Raw genomic sequence first — 18,686 nt, 5'->3', positions numbered from 1 at the left:
ACTAGTTTACTACTGCCTCAAGGGTCACATAAGTAAACCTTTCAACCTTGAGAGTTACCGAGCTTAGATAATAAAAATGGAAAACGATAAATTGGGTGAGAGTCAAATAAATCACTTCAAAATAGGTATATAAGTTTCAATTTGGCATATAAATTTCAACAAGTATAGAGTTATCTTAATGTGTATATCTTCACGACCGCTAATGCATTATAGCGGTGAAGCACTAGATAAAGATCATGGGGTCAAGTCACATGGAGTGCCAAAGAATGTCTCATGTGGATTGTACTATATGTGCTAGAGATGACCCATCATTTGTCTATTTATAACGAGAGCTAATCCGTTTCTCTAATCTAATTAGTCTACGAGCTCATAATTTGTTGTTAAAAAAAATATGCACATAATCTTTTCCTTTCCTCAAACCCATAATTAATTTATTACTTAAATAAATAGTTGAAGCTCTTGATGTGATTATATATAAATTCCAGTACCTTCCTGATTATTATTATTATTATTTTCACATATGATTTTGTGCTATTTGGGTGATCATTTAATGGTCAGAGTATTCATTCTCTTAATGTAATTAAATCTTGGTGTCATAATGGATTGGGTCACAGCCAGAGTTCAAATCCAGCCCATTAAAAACCAAACTCTATATTGGCCCAATGGAGCTTGTAATTAAGAGGTGATGGCCCAGCCCAAATGGTATTCGGGTTGGCCTAAACCCGATCCAATTGCCACCTCTTGGCTCTTGTCACGAACTCGGCGTACTACTAGTCTAATCCCCACCTAGCTTTCTTCTCTCGAAGCCGCCGGTGAGGGAGCAAAGGCGAGATGACTTCGTCTCCGGCCGTTCGCGAACTCCAGCGCGACCTTGAAGCCCAAGCCAACGCCCTCGGCAAGATCCAGAAAGGTAAGCCCTTTTCTCAAGACCCTAACCCTAAACGTAGAGTACTCTTCGATCACCTCTCGATCACATCTCACTCTCTGCTACAAATTTGTCGCAGATATTGCCAAGAACCACCAGGTGCGGAAGCAGTACACGATCCAACTCGGCGAGAACGAGCTCGTCCTAAAGGTCGCGCCTTTATGCCCTAATCCCTCTTTTGATGGCAGGGAAGGTTTTCGATTCGTGTTTTGAGGACTTTGAAAGTTGGATTTTGTGTGGATGTAGGAATTGGAATTGTTGAGCGAGGACGCAAATGTTTATAAGATGATCGGGCCGGTGTTAGTGAAGCAGGATCTTGCCGAAGCCAATGCGAATGTGAAGAAGAGGATTGAGTACATCTCCGGTGAACTGTGAGTTCTCTTTTGATTATATATCAAATACTTTCTTTGATTCCAGTGTCGGAGTCAACTTGTTTTGTTGTTGATATGTTGCAATGGTAACTGTTCTGTTTTTCTCGTGGATTTTTCAGTAAGCGGCTTGACGGGACCCTTAAGGATTTAGAGGACAAGCAGAATAGCAAGAAAGACTCGGTATGCTGGTTTTTGTCTGTTGGAATTGCGCCTTCTGTAATTTGTAGAATGGAGATTTATTAATGATGATTCATAATTATTGACAATTTTTTACCCATTTTAGTGATAAAAATGATTAACAAATCGATAATGATTAGGAGCAGGGTGAGTGATACATTTTTTTTATGTGAATTACTATGCTCAATAGCTAAGCACGAGAAACATCATTGCATGCTTGGAAATGGTTGCTTATGTGTTCTGAGGCTCAAATAATCTATTTTCCAAGTCTTTTCATTAATGAATGTGATAATTGTTGAGTACTTGATACTCCTTAATTGTATCCGATTCAGAAATAAGAAATGCAAGTACGCCTTAGATGACTCTGAATTTTTTTTTCTTGACAAGAGTTTTAATGGTTGCTAACGATGATAGATAAGTAACATTAAAGTAAGAATAATTTGTTCTATTTCTTGATCGAGTAGGAAAGGTTCTTTTTGAGATAATACATAACCTTAGATGTCATTTCATTTCTTATGTTACTCTGAATTGAAGAAGGTCCAAATTTGTAGTGCACTTATAGCGATACTATTATAGACTAGTAGAGCAGCCTTTCTTCTTCTTTTTTCTTTGCACGAGTTGTACTTTTTATGCTCTTTTGAACATTTTGGTTTGAATGCTTACTTTCCATCTTTGATTAATTGGAAATGTTGGGTTGGTCATCTATTATCATAAGTTACAAGTTCATTATATCAGTCCAATTTAATGTCTTATGTTTCAAATGTACTGTTACATATTATACATCACAGCTTTCCCGGATAAAATGAGCAGAAATATAATCAACACCTATAGTTTGTTAATTCTCCTGGATCCTTCTAATATTACAAAAAGGATTGGATGATGAAGATCTTTATCTAAGTAGGATTGTTCATATTTCCCATTTTCCTATGCAGTGAATGGTGTATCCATCTCTAATTCTCTATTTGTTCAGAATTGGGAACTACCTAGAGGATTTTCCATCAAATGTAAAGTTAGTACTAAACATCTAATGAATCAAATGGTCATATGTATATAACTAATTTCAGATTGAGCACGATATCAGAGATCTGCTGTAGGCTCTAGCTGCCTTATTTGACAAATGAGGCATGGGCAATACATTCCAGGGTTCATCCAGAAGAAGCCTTTGCTCAGGGAGCTATACTTTTACTAGAGATTACAATCCAGAGAAGAATGAGGATTATGTACTGAAATAAAATTTATATCTATCTTATCTCATTTGTGTGTGTGCCTGCATCTTGCTAGAGTTCTATGATTTAGGACCATTTTGTTCATACCATCATCATGCAGTGCTGATTCTATAGGAAACAAAGAATGTTTGGGCCTATAATGAAAAAATGCAATCTTTTAACCACATATCAGTGTTCCAGGAAACCTGGATTATTTTTCCTAAATGCATGTTAAAATGTACTATAGGAAACAAAGAATGTTTGGGCCTATAATGAAAAAATGCAATCTTTTAACCACATATCAGTGTTCCAGGAAACCTGGATTATTTTTCCTAAATGCATGTTAAAATGTAACAAAACTTTACTTCAACTTTCAATGATCCTATTGTTTCGGACTTGGATGACTCTTTTATTCTAGTTCTGGTGCCTCAGCTTAGTATTTACTTTTGATATACAAGCTTTTATTTGCTCATTAAAAGAAGTGCTTACATTTGGTCATTTCAACTTCTATGATTTATCACTTTTGTTATTGACATGTTAAAATTTAATTTTCTCTTGCAGATATTAAAGTTACAACAGAAGATGCAGGTCGTACAAGCTGGAAAAACCAAGTCTTAAGTTGCTTTTGTAGGTGATATTGGGTGAATGAAGTCTTAGCTTGCTTTCATTTACAACTGACTGGAACTCATTTCGGTGCACTGGTTTTGTTGGCCCAGCAATCTGCAGATTTTTCAGCTCTATCGTAGCCAATAGTTCTCGACATGTTTAGATGAAAACTTCAGGTTCTATATCTGAATCTGCATAGTTAGCTCCTTTTTATCCATCCATTTGGTTGTGCTGATTAGAAGCTCTGTTTCTGGATTCAAGTTCAATTCCTATTAGCACGTGTTCCAGATAATGTGTACCTAATAGAACCAACATATGAACATTTCCTACGTTTTTCTGGGTTTAATGTATTTTATACTTTCTATGTTTCCTATTATATTGATGTTTGCTGGCAGATATGAGCGACGATGTTCCGCAATTAATCATAAACTTCGTAGATCTACTCTCTTTCTCTACTTTGCAGATCATTTTGTTGAAGGTTCTTATATGTCCTGTCAAGGGAAAGGTAAGTTTTCATTAAACTATGATATATTAAAGAGAAGGGAATTTTATATAATTGTCACTAAAAACTTTCAAAATATTATAATTACCACTGTATTTATTAAAATATCATAGTTGCTATCGAAATATTTGCACTTGTCTAGAAATGTTATTTCATTACTTAAGTTTAAGTAATTAAGATTAAAACCGAATTTATGTTTAATAAAAAAAAAGGACTATTTTGTTCTTGCATGAATTATTTAAATTGTTTCAGAATGTATCAATATTTTACTTAATATTATAGTATAAGAAAATATTTCTTCTTTTATACAAATAAAAATATTAATAAATATTTATACTCTAAACTTAAAAGAAGGAAAGTATTTCAGTCATCTGTATGTGTTTCCTAATTTTTTTGTTGGCCTTCAAAAAGTTTCATAATAATTTTTTTACGATTTTTTCTTTAAAATAATGATAATTATGAAAGAATAACCCATTACATGACACATTTCACTTGCTTATAAGATTACTATAAAAATTTAATACAACATAATTTAGAATGTATACATAATTTTCTAACCAAATTTATAAAAGGAATGTAATACAATTATATAAATCTAGCAGAATTACAATATTACAACAATTTATAGTAAAAAATATATGTAACCGACTCGACTTCCACGAGATCTCCAGATATGTTGAGGGTTACGCTAAGGTTGCAAAAGACAAGGCAGGAGAGGTGGGGAAGGACTCGGTCGATGCAACCGGGGAGGCAGTTAGAGGAGAGTGAGAGATAGCAGAAAGAAGAGGGGAGAGTGGGGATGTCATTAGAGAGGAGGTTGCCCCTCCAGCATCTCCTAAAACTCTGAATCTGTCGATCTATCCATTGATCACCTTTCATCTCTCCATCTCTTCTGCTTGCCTTTGAAACCCTAGTCTTTCAATTGGGGGTAGCATGCAACAAGTGATCGAAGATATGATTAATGTTGAGGTCGAGGAAGAGCGAGAGAGGTGGGGAAGGACCCGATTGATGTAGTCGAAGTGTCTATTAGAGGAGAGTGAGGTAGCGAAGGGAGGAGAGGGTGGGGATATTGTTGGAGAGGAGGTTGCTCTTAATGAACCGCCAAAGAGGAGAGTGAGAGATAGCGCAAGGAGGAGGGAAGGGTTGTTGAAGAGGAGGTTGCTCTTGATGAACTGCCATAGAGGAGAGGAGAGTGAGAGGTAGTAGTTGCCGATTGTGGCCTATAGGAGAAGATTCGGGTGGAGAGAGAAGGGATTGTGATTTGGGAAGTATGCAGCTGGGTGAGATATTGAGAGTGTGAGGTAGGATAAGTTAGGTTAGAAATTTAGTTTATATCTATTACTGGGTTGGCAGGTCAGTCGATTGACCAAATCAGACCCATATATTTAAACGGGTAGTCAAATGAATCATTGGTATAAATCCGAACACGACCCGACTATTAATTGGATCGATACATTTATGACTCTAACCCAATTGGATTCAAACCTACTTAAGAGTTGGATCAATATTTGCCATACGTTTGACGATATGATCCTTATAAATTTCGCTTGTGGGACTCCTCCGAAAACTTTGCCCCTTTTGAGATTTTGATTAAAATGAGTCTCATTATAAATTTGTTTACTAAATCATCCTAAACTTAATAATAAAAAGGATCCTTTTTTTTTTTTGGCCACATAAGATGCGCATGACAGAATAAATAGGATTTGAAGACGGGAGAAGTATGATGATGATAGGCAAGATCTGAATGAGCGTCTGGAGGTTGGATTGCTGGATTCCCACCAAAAAAACAAGTTCCTAAAGATCACGTCAAAAGAGAGCAAAACTCGAAATTTCAGGAAAAGAGAGTTGACGAAATGACTGGATATAAATCTTGGGGAGGGAAAAAGAGAAGGTTTCCTAAAGATCTCGTGGTTGCAGGCGATGTTCCACCTTCATAAAGAAAGAGGATAATTTTTTATAATAAAAACAAATCGGGAATTTTCTTGATTTTTTTGTACAATTGAACTCGCGGATTATGAGTGCACAATCAGACATTTTGATGTGAGTAGATTCTCAGTTCTGCTTTCTAGTGTCGCTTAGATAGTTGTGGATACTGAACGTGAAGGTGAAGAAAGGGCGAGAAGAAACTGTTAGATCTTTAAATTGAAACATTAAACTAGTGAGTAATTTATTAAAGAGTTAAATATATTTTACTCTCTATACTTATCTCTAAAAATTGTTTTACTCTTATATTTTAAAATATTTCAAATAAGTTTCTGTACTTACAACTAAAATAAAATTATTAGTTTTTTATATCCAAATTTCCAAATTAATGGAGAGCGCCCAAAATTCTCTCAATTTTTAATTTTTTATGGATAAAAATGTTGTTCCTCAAAAAAATACTCACATATTTTTTTTCCTCTTACTTTCTTGATTGTACCATATAAATATTATATTTTATTAAACTTAGGTTTGTAGATCCATAGTTATATCATATTTAGAAACAAGACAAATATGGATTTAAAATAAATCAGATCAAAAACTCTTCTATTTGAACTAATAAACACAAAGGGGTGTTTTGGTCATTTGGGTGCACTTCATTAATTTTGACGAAAAATTTAATAGTTTTAACTTGTACACGGATTGGTTTGAGAATTTTTAAAATAAATATAAGTAAAGTAATTCTGAACATAAGATAAATTACATTTAAACCCTTTATTTAAAACAATAAATCACTAAATAACTTAGCATTTTAATTATTACATAAACTTTTGAATATATCAGTGATCCTCTGATTAACTTACGGAACCTTATAATGAAAAATATATCGAGTTTAATGAGTGGGTCAGATCGATAAATAAAAGAACTTTCCATACATTATCCTTCACAATATTTGATATATCACATATCTAGAGACAAGTGGTCCATTCCGGGCAAGTGTTAATGAGACTGGACCTAGGCTAATGCCATTTGTCCCATCGACAGGATCACATCTTGAAATAAATCTTTTCTCAGTCTCTCATGTCTCTCTCTCTCTCTATCTCTCTTTTCCAATTGGTCACAAAGAAAACAAGGAACTGTTGAAACCCACTGAGCCCCAATAATTCCAAGTAGGCTCCCCCCAGGTCTCCATCTTGCCATGGCCCTTGGTGAGCCACTATAATTATTAAACAATCTCCTTATCTCGGTGTTAGTTTACGTCTAACTAGGCAACTGGGATGATGTAGGCCAAAGGCTAGCTTCCAATCTCATCTCAAAAGCACGCTGTTTGTTTACTTGGATTAGAGTTCAGATAAAGTTAAAAGTGATCGTGTAGCTACCAGCAATTAAGGATTCCTTCAACCGAGAACATGATTCATTGGCCAAGATGGCCTCTTTAATTTGCAAGTAAACGTGGAAGATATTGTAGAAATTAGATGCTTTTCATGTTGCACCTTACGTTCTCGGTACCTTCCTTGCTTCAATAATTGAGGCCATGAGTGATCGACTTAAGAGTTAAGAGGAAGTAATGGAGGTAGAGGAGTGGTCACCAGTGGAAGATAATTAATTAAAGAAGGGGGCGTGTGAAGCCACAACTGATCAACTTCAGCAATGGTGGTGATGAGGGTCATGAACTCATGATATTTATTGTTAATGGTTGATCACCTGCCCTTCAGATGCCTGCAGACAGTTATTTTTATGATTAATATTTAGTATTTAAAGAATTCTTTCCAAATATATGCATTTGCATGGCCAGCACCTAAGAGTGATATCTACAAGCAAGAAAAACACATTGAATAACTAGTCAAACTGTTTGGTGATCTACAAGTCATTTGCAATTGCTAAGTCTTTCGTTCAAAGTTAAAGGTGTCCATGTTTTCTACTTAGAAAAATTATTATCAATTTGAACAATAATAACTTTACCCCCCCTGAATTTTTACTTGAGCTTCTCTTTGAATGCAAATTCGTTTAACCATTAAGTCATTTCCTCATCTCTGAAAATAATATTTGTATTTGCACTTTGGTCAATAGGTAGGAAGGTATTGTGAATTAGTGACACAAAACAAAGTTCAAAGCGGGGTGAAGTAAATTTCTTCCAAAATTAAAAGGGTTAAAATATATTTACACACATGTAAAATTAGCAAACTCTGAGGGTAAACGTACGAAATACCACTTTTGCTTTCAATACCTAACTTAGATTCTCAAGAGAAGAGATAGGATGATATCATAATATACTAAGAGAATTTCAAAGAGTGACTAGTACTTCTCTTTCCAAAGAAAAGAAAAGAAAAGGAAAAAAAAAAGAGAGAGAGAAAGGAGAAGAATTCGGTCTTGATCGAATATTGCACAAAAAAGATCGAGTAAGCAAATAAAGTTATATTCTTCTTGCCATTCGGATGGTACATATGTTATCTGCTTTAGGTTTTGATCAACTTGCAGAAACGTATGGTTGGCATTAAGCTGCCTTACGTGTTGCAAAAAAAAAGAATAATACCTAACTTAACTCTTAGTTTATACATATATATATGTGTGCGTGCGTGTGTGTGTGTGTGTGTAGTGGATGATTGATAACTATATATTACTGCCGAAATGATGAAGGTGAACACCACTTGGTCTTGTGAGACAGTCAGATTGGATGTCAACTTAGCAAGTAGGAGATATATCTCATCTGATAAGCTTTATTGTACTTTTTTTCATTAAAGAGCCTGTAGGTTAATCACAGCCTAGATGCCAGAAACATGGATACACAATTAGATCAAATCATAAATATATCGCTAGTGGCTCCGTTTATCTGAAATTTTGCTAGGATTTCATAAAATTATATACCAGAAAAACACAATTACTGACAAAATGATATAGAACATAGGTTGGAAATTTTGGTTTATTGATACCTGTCTGATTCATTGAATCATTCTTGCTCTTTTAGAAAGAGTTCAGTTTCCTGAAGAAAACTAGAGAAATAATTTATTTGTTTCTTTTCTGCCACAAGTATATTCAAATATTTGCAAGTAGAGTATGATGTGTAGCTGTGGTCCAGGGATTAGCCCATGCTGCACTGAATAAAATCAACCTTTCTAAGTCCACTTGCCTTCCTTTTGTTGTATGTACTTTTCAAGTCACACAAATGCTTGATGTTGGATCCCCCATCATCGTGTTTAATATAAAATTGGCTCATATCTTTATATATATCCTTAGCATATAAAAAAGAAAAAGAAAATGTCATTTTCAGTGTTTTTATCTTTTATACTCTAACACTCACTCACACATCAAAGCTTGAGATTTTTTTTTGAATTCAAAAGATCGACTTCGACTTTATTTAAATGAATGAATCTCTTTCCTAGATAACAAACTCAGTTGGCTGGCATGGTTGGAACTCAGAAACTCCTACTTTTATATCACAATAACTTATTAACTACTCCATCATAAACTTTTATTATTTAGAAGAACGATTGATTTTTTTTTTTAATCTTAAGATATAAAATAAAAGTCATAATAACATAACAGAAGCAGTGGCAAAAAAAGTGTAGGTTTGGTTACACTGAAATGGTCCAATAATGACTATAATATTGTAGAGTTTGCTTATTGCCAGTAGTTGCCAGCTGAGTGTGGTGCATTATTGGGAGAAGAATATGGATATATGATGGTCACTGTCTCTCCTTTGCATAAATTAAGCACTAAGGCTTGATGCGGATTTGATTGAAGATAGGGGAGAGATGAGAAGGGTGGAGATATCAATGGTGGCAACTCAATTAGGCAGGCAGACCCATCCAGTACTATAGATTAATAGTGATATCAGATATGGGGGAACTTTGGAAGTGGACAAGATCTATATCTTACCCAACTACCAGCCAACATCACCATGTGCTCCACCTGTACCGAAAGAAAGAAAGAAAGAAGAAAGGATCAAAACTAGTCTCATACCAATGTACCTTCCTTCTTCTCACCTTCCAGTCTCCAACTCTTCATTCAAGCCTCTTTCATGGCCTCCATTTTTTAAAAGTTATTGCAAAAGACCTCAACTAATGCATTAGTTTCTCGAAACTGAGAATTCTGTAACAATATGAATCCCTTTTAGGGTTTAGGGTTTATACTTTGACAGATCCAGACCCATTATCATATAAACAAGGGAAGATTACATTTTATCCTGTGTGTCGTTAGGTCTGAATTTACTTTACTCTCCTTTAGTTACATTCAAATTTAAACTATTATATTTTTATCATATTTCACCAACCTATAAATTGAATTTGAAGATAGTAATTATAGATAAAGTTGTAGATAATTAGATAAACTTCTCAATACATCTAAAATAATATCGATCAAATTTTGAATGATAAATATATGTATGTTTTTTGTCATATCTTTATTATTTGAAATATGATCGATATTATTATTAGATACGTTGAAGAGCTTATCTAATTGTTTACTGCTTTGTCTCTAATTAGTATTTTCAAATTCAACTTGTGGATTAGTTAAATATAATAGGAAAAATAATAATTTTAATTTAAATAAAATCATAACCGGATAAGTAATACAAATAAAATTATATAGGGGTGAAGTGAAGGTAAAATATAATTTTCCCTATAAACAATATTATACTGTAGATTAATGCAGGTAAGCATCCTTGAGACAACAACAACCTGAACAAGTAACGGGTCGGGTCATAAACCCGTTTAGACCCGACAAGAACCCAACAAACTCCCGCATCTAGTGGCAACCCCCAGTTGCCTCCCCCCTCCATCACTATCCCAACTTCAATTATAAATTTATAATACAAAGAATAATTGGAGGGAAATAAACAAAAATTCCGCTGCCGGATTCTGCCTGCTCCGTGTTTCCTTGTTCCCGATCTCATCTCCCACACTTTACATTCTCACCTTTCTTCGCTTATCTGGAAAGTACGGCCCTCAGTTAGCCACCCTTGCCACGTGGGCCCCCCTTCTATGCATATATTCTCACGATATATATATATATATACACATACATAGGTTTGCCTGTGTAACAGAGCAACTACCTCCTACACTCCTTGTTTACCGCCTTTGCCATGGATTCCATGCATGAGAGTGACCTAGAAAGGATCGTCGTGCCGGAGATCGACGGCGCTCTTCTAATGGAACTATTAGAAGAGTCATGTATTGATGGTGGCTATGATGATAATTGTGCTGCAGTCGACGACCGGCTAGGCTATGTGATTCGGTCTTTGGAAGCCGAGATCGGAGGCGATGGCACGATGGCGATCAGCGACGGCGAGTCGACGACCGGTCTGAACGACGAGAGCGATGATGGAGGATTGGAAGAGATGCTGTCGGACTTGGACGGCCGAGATGGGGCGATAAACGTGACGTATGTCGCCGAGGAGCCGTTTGATTGGTCGGAGATGGAGGTGGTGGCGGAGACGGTGAGCAGTGACATGGGTGGGTGGTACATGGACGCAGAGGATGAGGAGGTTGGGTATGGAGAGGCGAGAGAGTATTATTATGGTCATGCATATTATGGGGAGGCCAGTATGGAGCAAGTGTATAGTCCTTTGTGGGGATGAAGTAGTCTCTTGTTAGTTAATTAATTAGGTGCAGAGAGGGGAGTCGATCGACTTGTAATACTTTTGGTAACTTCACAAGAAACGTTTAGTATAGATGACAAAATTAAGAGTGCATTTCATATACGACTTTTAACATCAACTTGTCTCATTTTCTTTAATTAAGGATCAGCTTACTATGATAAGTACTCAAACGTAGAATTCTAGAAGAATATCAAAGTACTTGCCTTATTTAAAAAACTAAGACAAAAACTTACTGTTCAAGATCGAAGCCAGAAAGATTTTCTACTTCGATCTTAGTTTCCGACCACTATCATGCAACTGATCCATTTAAATCTTCTTCTTTTTTTGTTTTTTTGGTTAAAGAATAAGATAATTTATAGATAGTATTATATTTGTTTTTTTTTAATCTATGGTTTATAGGAGAGCTATGCCATTTTGTGTTGGTTGCATGTTAAGATGGGTTAAGTTGGTGAATGGACGGTGATGATGATGGTAGACATGATTAGAGGGATAATGGTGGAGAGGATGATAATAATGGATTTAAGAAATAAGGGAGGAGGAAGAGGAGGAGGGAGAAGAGGCTAGCCCTACAGGTCTAGAGAGGTATGGCAGATGATGCAGAAGCAAGGACGACTGACCTTAAAAAGAACGATGGCCTAGATTGAGAGATTAAGAAAGAGTAGAAAAGAAGGTGAAAAGAGGAAGAAGGTAGAAAAATCATAATATTCTTCAATAACGTCAGAATGATTGTCTTTCACATATTTAGAGAGTAGTCAGAAATTTAAAAACATTTGAAATAACCCTAACACGAAATTACCTCAACATCAAGTGTTCGAATGTTGTTGAAACTCTAAATATACACTGTCGGGTTTGTGTGTTCAAATTTCATTAGATAGTGTTCAAACATCATTGGACGAAGAGTGCTATAAGATTACTACGTTCGAACACCATTTAACGAATGTTCAAATACTTCAAGGAAAGCTACTCTCGAGTTAGGGTGCTCAAACACCATTGGTTGAGTGTTCAAACACCTCGACAATCTATTGTCGTCGAATTGTGTCATTCAAACGTTAGTTAGGCATTCAAATGGCTTGATGAATGTTGCTCTTATGTTTTGCTGTTTGAACGTCGTTGGCCATATGTTCAACTACATAAGACTGATGCCAGAAATTTTTTAAAAATAATAAATAATTAATACTAATACTATGATAAATATGTTCAATCCAATGAATCTAATCTCCTTCGTGAAGTGATCTAATTAGACTCAAATCATAACATTGCAATACTAGAATAGCAGAGTTTTCTCCTTTAGTAAAGCCCTTTATTCCAAAAATCTTTGCCAAACAAGAAATAAAGAAATGGGACATCTTACTTTACTTATCTAGATATCTTAGTTTTAGCTTTTACTTGGGATAAAGAAATTACAGTATCTCATATATTTATCCCATCAAAATTTTTAAATTATCAAATTACTCCTCCAAAAACAAAATTACAGAATTTTAATGTGACTATAATGTAATATAATATATTATTAAATTATAATGTGACTATAATATAATAGATTAGAATATCCTTAGTGAAAATATTTAAATATGAGATGTTTTTTTGCTATATAATATTTGTAATAGTATTTATATTATGTAAATTATGGTAAATTAAATTAAATTCTTTTTGCTAGAAATTCTAAAAGTAATCATGATATGATAATATAATTGTTGTAAATTACTATTTCTATTTAATTTAAACATATATCTTATCTTTCTCAAAAGAAAAATACATATCTATTTACATTAAACTAGAAAACGAAGTTAATTTAGTCATTTCTTTATCATCTATCACGACTATTACATACCATCTTATTTTATATTTGTATTCCAACATTTATCATCATTTTGCAATTAGAATAAAAGTTTATTGAGTTAAATATATTTTACTACTATGTAGTAATAACCCAAAACCACTTTATCTACTACACTTTTTGAAACTAGTCTATACACTTATAATTAAAATGAGGTCGTTAGTTTTTCTATTAAATTAATTTTGTGTCAAGCTACTACGGTCATTTGGTAGTAATATCTCAAAAACTCATATATTTTGCCTAACAAACACAACATAGGATATTTTAGTTTGTCTTAAGTTTAACAGAAAAATTAGCTATCTTATTTTAATTATAAGTACAAAAACTCGTTTAAGATTTTCTGAAGTATAAGAACGTATAGTGATTTTAGGCATAAATACATGGTGATAAATTATATTTAACCTAATTTTATTTATCCCAAATAAATTTCAGATTATTCTAATCTCATTTTTTTTTTTAAATCCCAGTACTCAAATGGGTTCTTAGTTGGAGAATAAGAAAAGATCTTGTAAGAATATAGGATTCGTAATACCATGGAAAAGTTAACCATGATACTATCTATACTATGGTGTTTAGCTATAAATCATGAATAAGAGATTCTTAATTTCATGGATAAAGCTCCCTTATTATTCAACTAAACCGGTAAGAATCAAAACAAAGAACAATAGGCCAAAACCAAATATTTCAAGCCATACGCCCAAATGCCCCTAAAGTCTAATGGTAGACCCCGAGAATATTGCCAAATCCAAATGCCAACCTTAATAATTAGATCTGCATGCCACAAGCCCACAATTAATTTAAACTAGACCTTAACCCAGACATGCAGTCTAGCATTGGCTCATTATTTTAGAAAGATTGATGGCAATTCGAAGAATTTAGGATAACACTTAGCTTTAGCTTGTGATGTTCTTCAGGCACTCATGTCTTAGGTTTCATTAATTAACAGGGTGAATTAATGACGGAGACACCACAAATAATGTAATCATACTTGAAAAATCTCAGCTGTTATATCGACTCTTTGTAATGAAATTTCAGGAGCTGCATACGAGTCATGTAGATTTGATTGGCATTATGTATTAAGATTAGTCATTAGTGTTAAATAATCAGTTGATCCAAAAATTTAAGTAGATAATGAACTAGAAATATGTTGGAAAAATCATGGTTTTATAAACTTTGAGCCCGAAATTAATTGAGATCTACATATTATTAATAATTAATTAATAATAGAATAGAAAAGGTTTAAAGAGTATTTTAATATCGTATATTTACTTATTTAAATCTATAAAATAAAGTGAATAAAAACTAGTTTTAAAATAATTGTCATGATAATAAAAAATAAAGGGAGATAAAGTTTAATACTATATTGACTATTTAGAAATATAATTTAATATTGTGGGTAAACAAATTTATACCAATCAACTCACACTCATCGTGTATGAGTCAAATCCTAAAATTTATTTTTGTTATCCCGATTTAAGGAACATAAATAACAACTTTCTTTCATATGCATAATAATATATCGTTGTATCCTACTAGACTGATACTATTCTGAAACAAATAATAAATTTTTCTAATTTATTAGAATAATTTTACTTAGACCCCTGAGACTATCATCTTTCTCTACGTATACTCTGTTACTCTTATACACCACTTGAATTAAGAAAAATATCTAAAGATATCTTTTTGCACCGAGAAAGAAGTAATATTTCATATCACAAAACATATTTTGGTTAAGAGACTATATATATATAGTATAATAAAAATTCATGGAGCTTATACAAAAAACGGCAAACTAAGTAAAATTATTTCTAATTTATTTAAATTTTTTTCTGCTTAGCTCAGGTTTTTTTGACTGTTTGAAACAGATAGCTACCGCTTAAGGCAATATATATCATGCCTTTAGTAAAATTATATGTTCTTGGCTGTTTGTAACATTAAAAAAGAAGGGGTTCCACCTTCACTAAGATTTGTTTACCTATTGATTAGTTTCATTAATATATTGAGCATTGCATATATATAGCCTTGAGCCTTTAATAATATAAGTGTGCAAATATATTTACTCGGCACACAGAAACGCAAGGTTTTTGTGATGAGAAGGATATGACATTGGGCCTTAATATATATATATATATATATATATTAAGCTCTCATCATACTCCTGTCCCACCATATCCTAAAACAAACAAGTAAATAAATATGTATGCTTTGCAAATAAGAAAGAAACAAAGAAAGAAAGCAACCCCTCTTGACGCTACACAGAACCCAATCAATAAACCCTTCACCTGATACCCTCAACAACAATTCTTACCCAATCCCCATTCCAGGGATGGATAAGATCACAAATTAAGAATTAGGAAAAATAGGAACAGAAGAAAGAAAAAAAAGAACTACACAAAGAATACAACCTGTCCACCACCAACCCCCACAAGGTAAAACAAGCTTCTTTTACCTCCAGCCATCCTACCACTCTATCACTACTAAATTAACCCTTCTAAGTTCTACCTCATTAATTAAGGTGGCCTTTGCCTACCTATAGATGAAGTAGTTAAAAGGGTGAGAAGGTTCATGAAGGTAGACGCAGCCTCGTACCTCCCTCGCAGCTAAGCAGCTCCTTATCGCCACATAACGAATTATTAGGATCAGAATCCGCAGCCATCTTCTTAAGGCTCTGTTGGTGGTACACTTGCCGCAGCCTCTCAATCTCCTTCCTTAGTGCCTCTTGGTGAGCTGCATCAATTTATTCCTTTTCTTAGCCATTGATGTATTTTAAACATTGGGCAGTATTGAAATTTACCCTTTCTATCAAAGAGAGAATCATGAGGCAAGTGACAATGAAACAGTAATGCAGCAAAGGATGTGGAGATTGGCAATTTTGTGAGGTCCACTCCAATGCGTTTACTGGATAAAGGGTACTTCCTATATGTCATTTGGACACAAAAATGGATGAACAAAAAAATACTTTATTTTTACCCCAAATGTCTTTATAATTTTGGGGTAAAAAGTTATCGCTTCTTAGCTACGTCACCGTCATCTCTAACCAACAACCCACTCACTCTATGAACTTGACAAGCCCACGAGCGAGCAGCAGCTAAGATTCCTTTCAATCCAATTCTATTTACTAATCCAAATTTTTAAGCATTGAAATACTAAAGATTCTCGTTAAACAGACGTTATTTATTGGGAAGAGGAAACCCAGGTACTTACCATCCTTGAATATTTTATCCTGCGCGAGGGCAGCAATCCGTTGCTTGAGATGGCTGTTGCCGAACGTAAGAAGCGATCGCTGGTGATCAAGAAACGCGACTCGAGGGGACAATGCCGAGACCTCCGTCTTCAATTTGAGTCAAAGAAAAGGAAATAGTCGCCAATAATAAGCAATTGAGATGTTAATTATAAGAGCTATAAAACTTTGGAGAGATTTTAGCGGTAGATACCTGCAAGGTTGTCACGCTACGTTCGAGCTCGGAGATGTACTGCAACTTCCTCACTCGAGATCTCTGCGCGGATTGCCTGTTCGCCAATATCCTGACGATCCGAGCACGCATTAGGAATTTGCAGTGCCATGTAGAAGAAGAGCATGTTAGATGTTCAATTACCTCTTAACCCTCTTGGGATCAACGACGGAAGGTGGTCGTCGTTTTGCCTCCGCATCGCATCCACTCTGCTGCTCCTCCTCCTCCTCCTCCACCTCCTCTTCCTCCGACTCATTCTTCGGCCGCTGCGCCGCAGGCTTCTCGTCGCTGACCCCATTGTTCTCCGACGGCGACGACGGCGGCGCGTTGTCCGAGAACATCGACATGAGCTGGTCGTCGTCCAACCGGTCGAACTCGTGCTCTACCCCGCCGCCATCCACCGCCGGCTCGAGGAACGCGATCGACTCGCTCACCGACCGGCGGTGCGCCCCGCGCTTGGCGGCGGCGAAGTCGAGGAATTCATTGATCCACGACGGCTGGTTGACTGCAACGGCGGCGGCAGCGGAGTGGCCGAAGGCAGGCCAATTGGGTGCCATGTTGGGGACCTTGGGAGGCAATTGCGCCATTGTAGAAACTAGAAGCAATGCTAATTGGTATCAAGCAAAGTCTGCTCCTATATCTACTAATATGGAGATAATAATAATAACAACAACAACAAGCTAAGCGCCTCTTCTTGAAGCAATGGTGGTAGTTTGGATGGATGCTCTTCCTCCAATGAGGGGGGCTTATGGGCCTCCCTCAAGAGGGGGTGTGGTGGAAGCAGAGGTCACATGGCAAGAGAGAGAGAGAGAGAGTACAGCTAGCAACAGCTGGTTGGAGAATTTTTGGGTTATTTTCGGGAATTTGTTTTTTACTAATTTAAGCGTAGACAGTTAGCAGTTCAGAATTATGACTAGAATAATTACTTAAATTAAATGTTCGGGATTACGAGTTGGGAGTTGCCGGGTAGGTAGGTGAGTTGTCGGTTATTTCGAGAGATTGCATAGCTAAGAGTAGATTACTTTTTACCCCCAAAATTGATCAAAGACTTTTGGAGTTATCCAAATCATCGTGTATACATACATTTCTTTCAATCAAGAGTAATTATGTTACTTCATCTATTAAATTACTATGGGTATACAAAATGAATTTAATATAAAATAAAATAAAAAATATTCTATTCAACTAATTGGATCTACTACTTGAAACAAAGTAGCAAGTGGTGGGGTGCTATTAATTAATTATATAGAGTATTAAAGTATTTTGGATATAGGAAGGGAAGTGAGAGGAGGAGGAGGAGGTGGGGGAGAGAAGGGAAAAAGATTGTGGATTTAAATGATGGTCTCCCCATGTGCATTGCTTCTGCTTGTATGACCCCCTCTCTCTTTTATTTGTCCCCAAACCATGATATATACACATGCATGTCACATGCTCCCCCCCCTTTTCTTGCCCTTGGATTGTTGCTTTCATTTTTGCTATTATATTCCTTTTGTTTTCTTGGAAGGTTCAAGGCTTTCCATGGCTTCAAGCCACTGGCCATTGGATCTTAAGGTGTTTAACTTTAATGGCCACTGTTTTATGATAACTATAGTACTTTGAAGTCAATATTTTAAAAATATCCAATGAAAAATAATTGAGGATCATTTTATAGAGTAGGAGTCTATAAGCTAATATATTAGGTTACAAAGTTAGGCCTAGGTATTAGAATTTATATAAATTACTATCTTATTTTATGTTATGGCTGAGTTATTGTGATAATAAATTCAAATTTATTTAAAAATGGGGTCAAAAACGGTCACTCCTTCGGAAACACCGTGTTGTACTTTCACTTGGTGGTTAAAACGAGGTGATGTACTTGACATCTCTCTGCAAATCTTTCTCGACTAATATATAAAATACCAAACCTGAAGTACATACCTTAAATAATAACTCTTTTAACCTCTCATGTATATTATTACCTTCATTTTATTTTATTTTATTTTTTAAGTACGTTTAGCTGATAAAAAGTAGTGTGAGAAAGTTGACATACGTCCGAAATACTCGTATAACACGAGTCATTTTAGCCACTTGAGCATAATTCTACTTGCAATATTAG

General features: G+C 35.1%; 2 protein-coding genes across 2 annotated transcripts; one reads left to right on the top strand and one right to left on the bottom strand.

Moving 5' to 3' along the window:
* Nucleotides 1-749: 749 nt before the first annotated feature.
* On the top strand, nt 750-3,724 carry LOC140765229 (prefoldin subunit 6). The gene is made up of 5 exons (XM_073104204.1): nt 750-910; nt 1,005-1,075; nt 1,172-1,296; nt 1,416-1,476; nt 3,240-3,724. The coding sequence occupies exons 1-5, from the start codon at nt 832-834 to the stop codon at nt 3,294-3,296; spliced, it is 393 nt and encodes a 130-aa protein (XP_072960305.1). The 5' UTR covers nt 750-831; the 3' UTR covers nt 3,297-3,724.
* Nucleotides 3,725-15,397: 11,673 nt separating this feature from the next.
* LOC140765425 (basic leucine zipper 6-like) lies at nt 15,398-17,484 on the bottom strand. Its single transcript, XM_073104508.1, has 4 exons — nt 16,736-17,484; nt 16,574-16,664; nt 16,344-16,470; nt 15,398-15,866 (listed from the first exon to the last, which is right to left on the bottom strand). The coding sequence occupies exons 1-4, from the start codon at nt 17,176-17,178 to the stop codon at nt 15,703-15,705; spliced, it is 825 nt and encodes a 274-aa protein (XP_072960609.1). The 5' UTR covers nt 17,179-17,484; the 3' UTR covers nt 15,398-15,702.
* Between the last annotated feature and the right edge of the window lie 1,202 nt (nt 17,485-18,686).

The sequence above is a fragment of the Typha angustifolia genome, chromosome 8 (assembly GCF_048772165.1).
Source record: "Typha angustifolia cultivar Huaian chromosome 8, ASM4877216v1, whole genome shotgun sequence".
Classification (NCBI taxonomy): domain Eukaryota; kingdom Viridiplantae; phylum Streptophyta; class Magnoliopsida; order Poales; family Typhaceae; genus Typha; species Typha angustifolia.
This window is presented reverse-complemented; position numbering and strand designations above follow the sequence as displayed.

Bases quoted from the DNA above. Each gene is read 5' to 3' on its own strand.
- LOC140765229 (XM_073104204.1), top strand. From the start codon at position 832: ATGACTTCGTCTCCGGCCGTTCGCGAACTCCAGCGCGACCTTGAAGCC. The intron at 1,297-1,415 runs GTGAGTTCTCTT...TGGATTTTTCAG, and splicing joins GAGTACATCTCCGGTGAACT to TAAGCGGCTTGACGGGACCC. The intron at 1,477-3,239 runs GTATGCTGGTTT...TTTCTCTTGCAG, and splicing joins AGAATAGCAAGAAAGACTCG to ATATTAAAGTTACAACAGAA.
- LOC140765425 (XM_073104508.1), bottom strand. From the start codon at position 17,178: ATGGCGCAATTGCCTCCCAAGGTCCCCAACATGGCACCCAATTGGCCT. The intron at 16,665-16,735 runs GTAATTGAACAT...TCGGATCGTCAG, and splicing joins GATCCCAAGAGGGTTAAGAG to GATATTGGCGAACAGGCAAT. The intron at 16,471-16,573 runs GTATCTACCGCT...CTCAAATTGAAG, and splicing joins GTAGCGTGACAACCTTGCAG to ACGGAGGTCTCGGCATTGTC.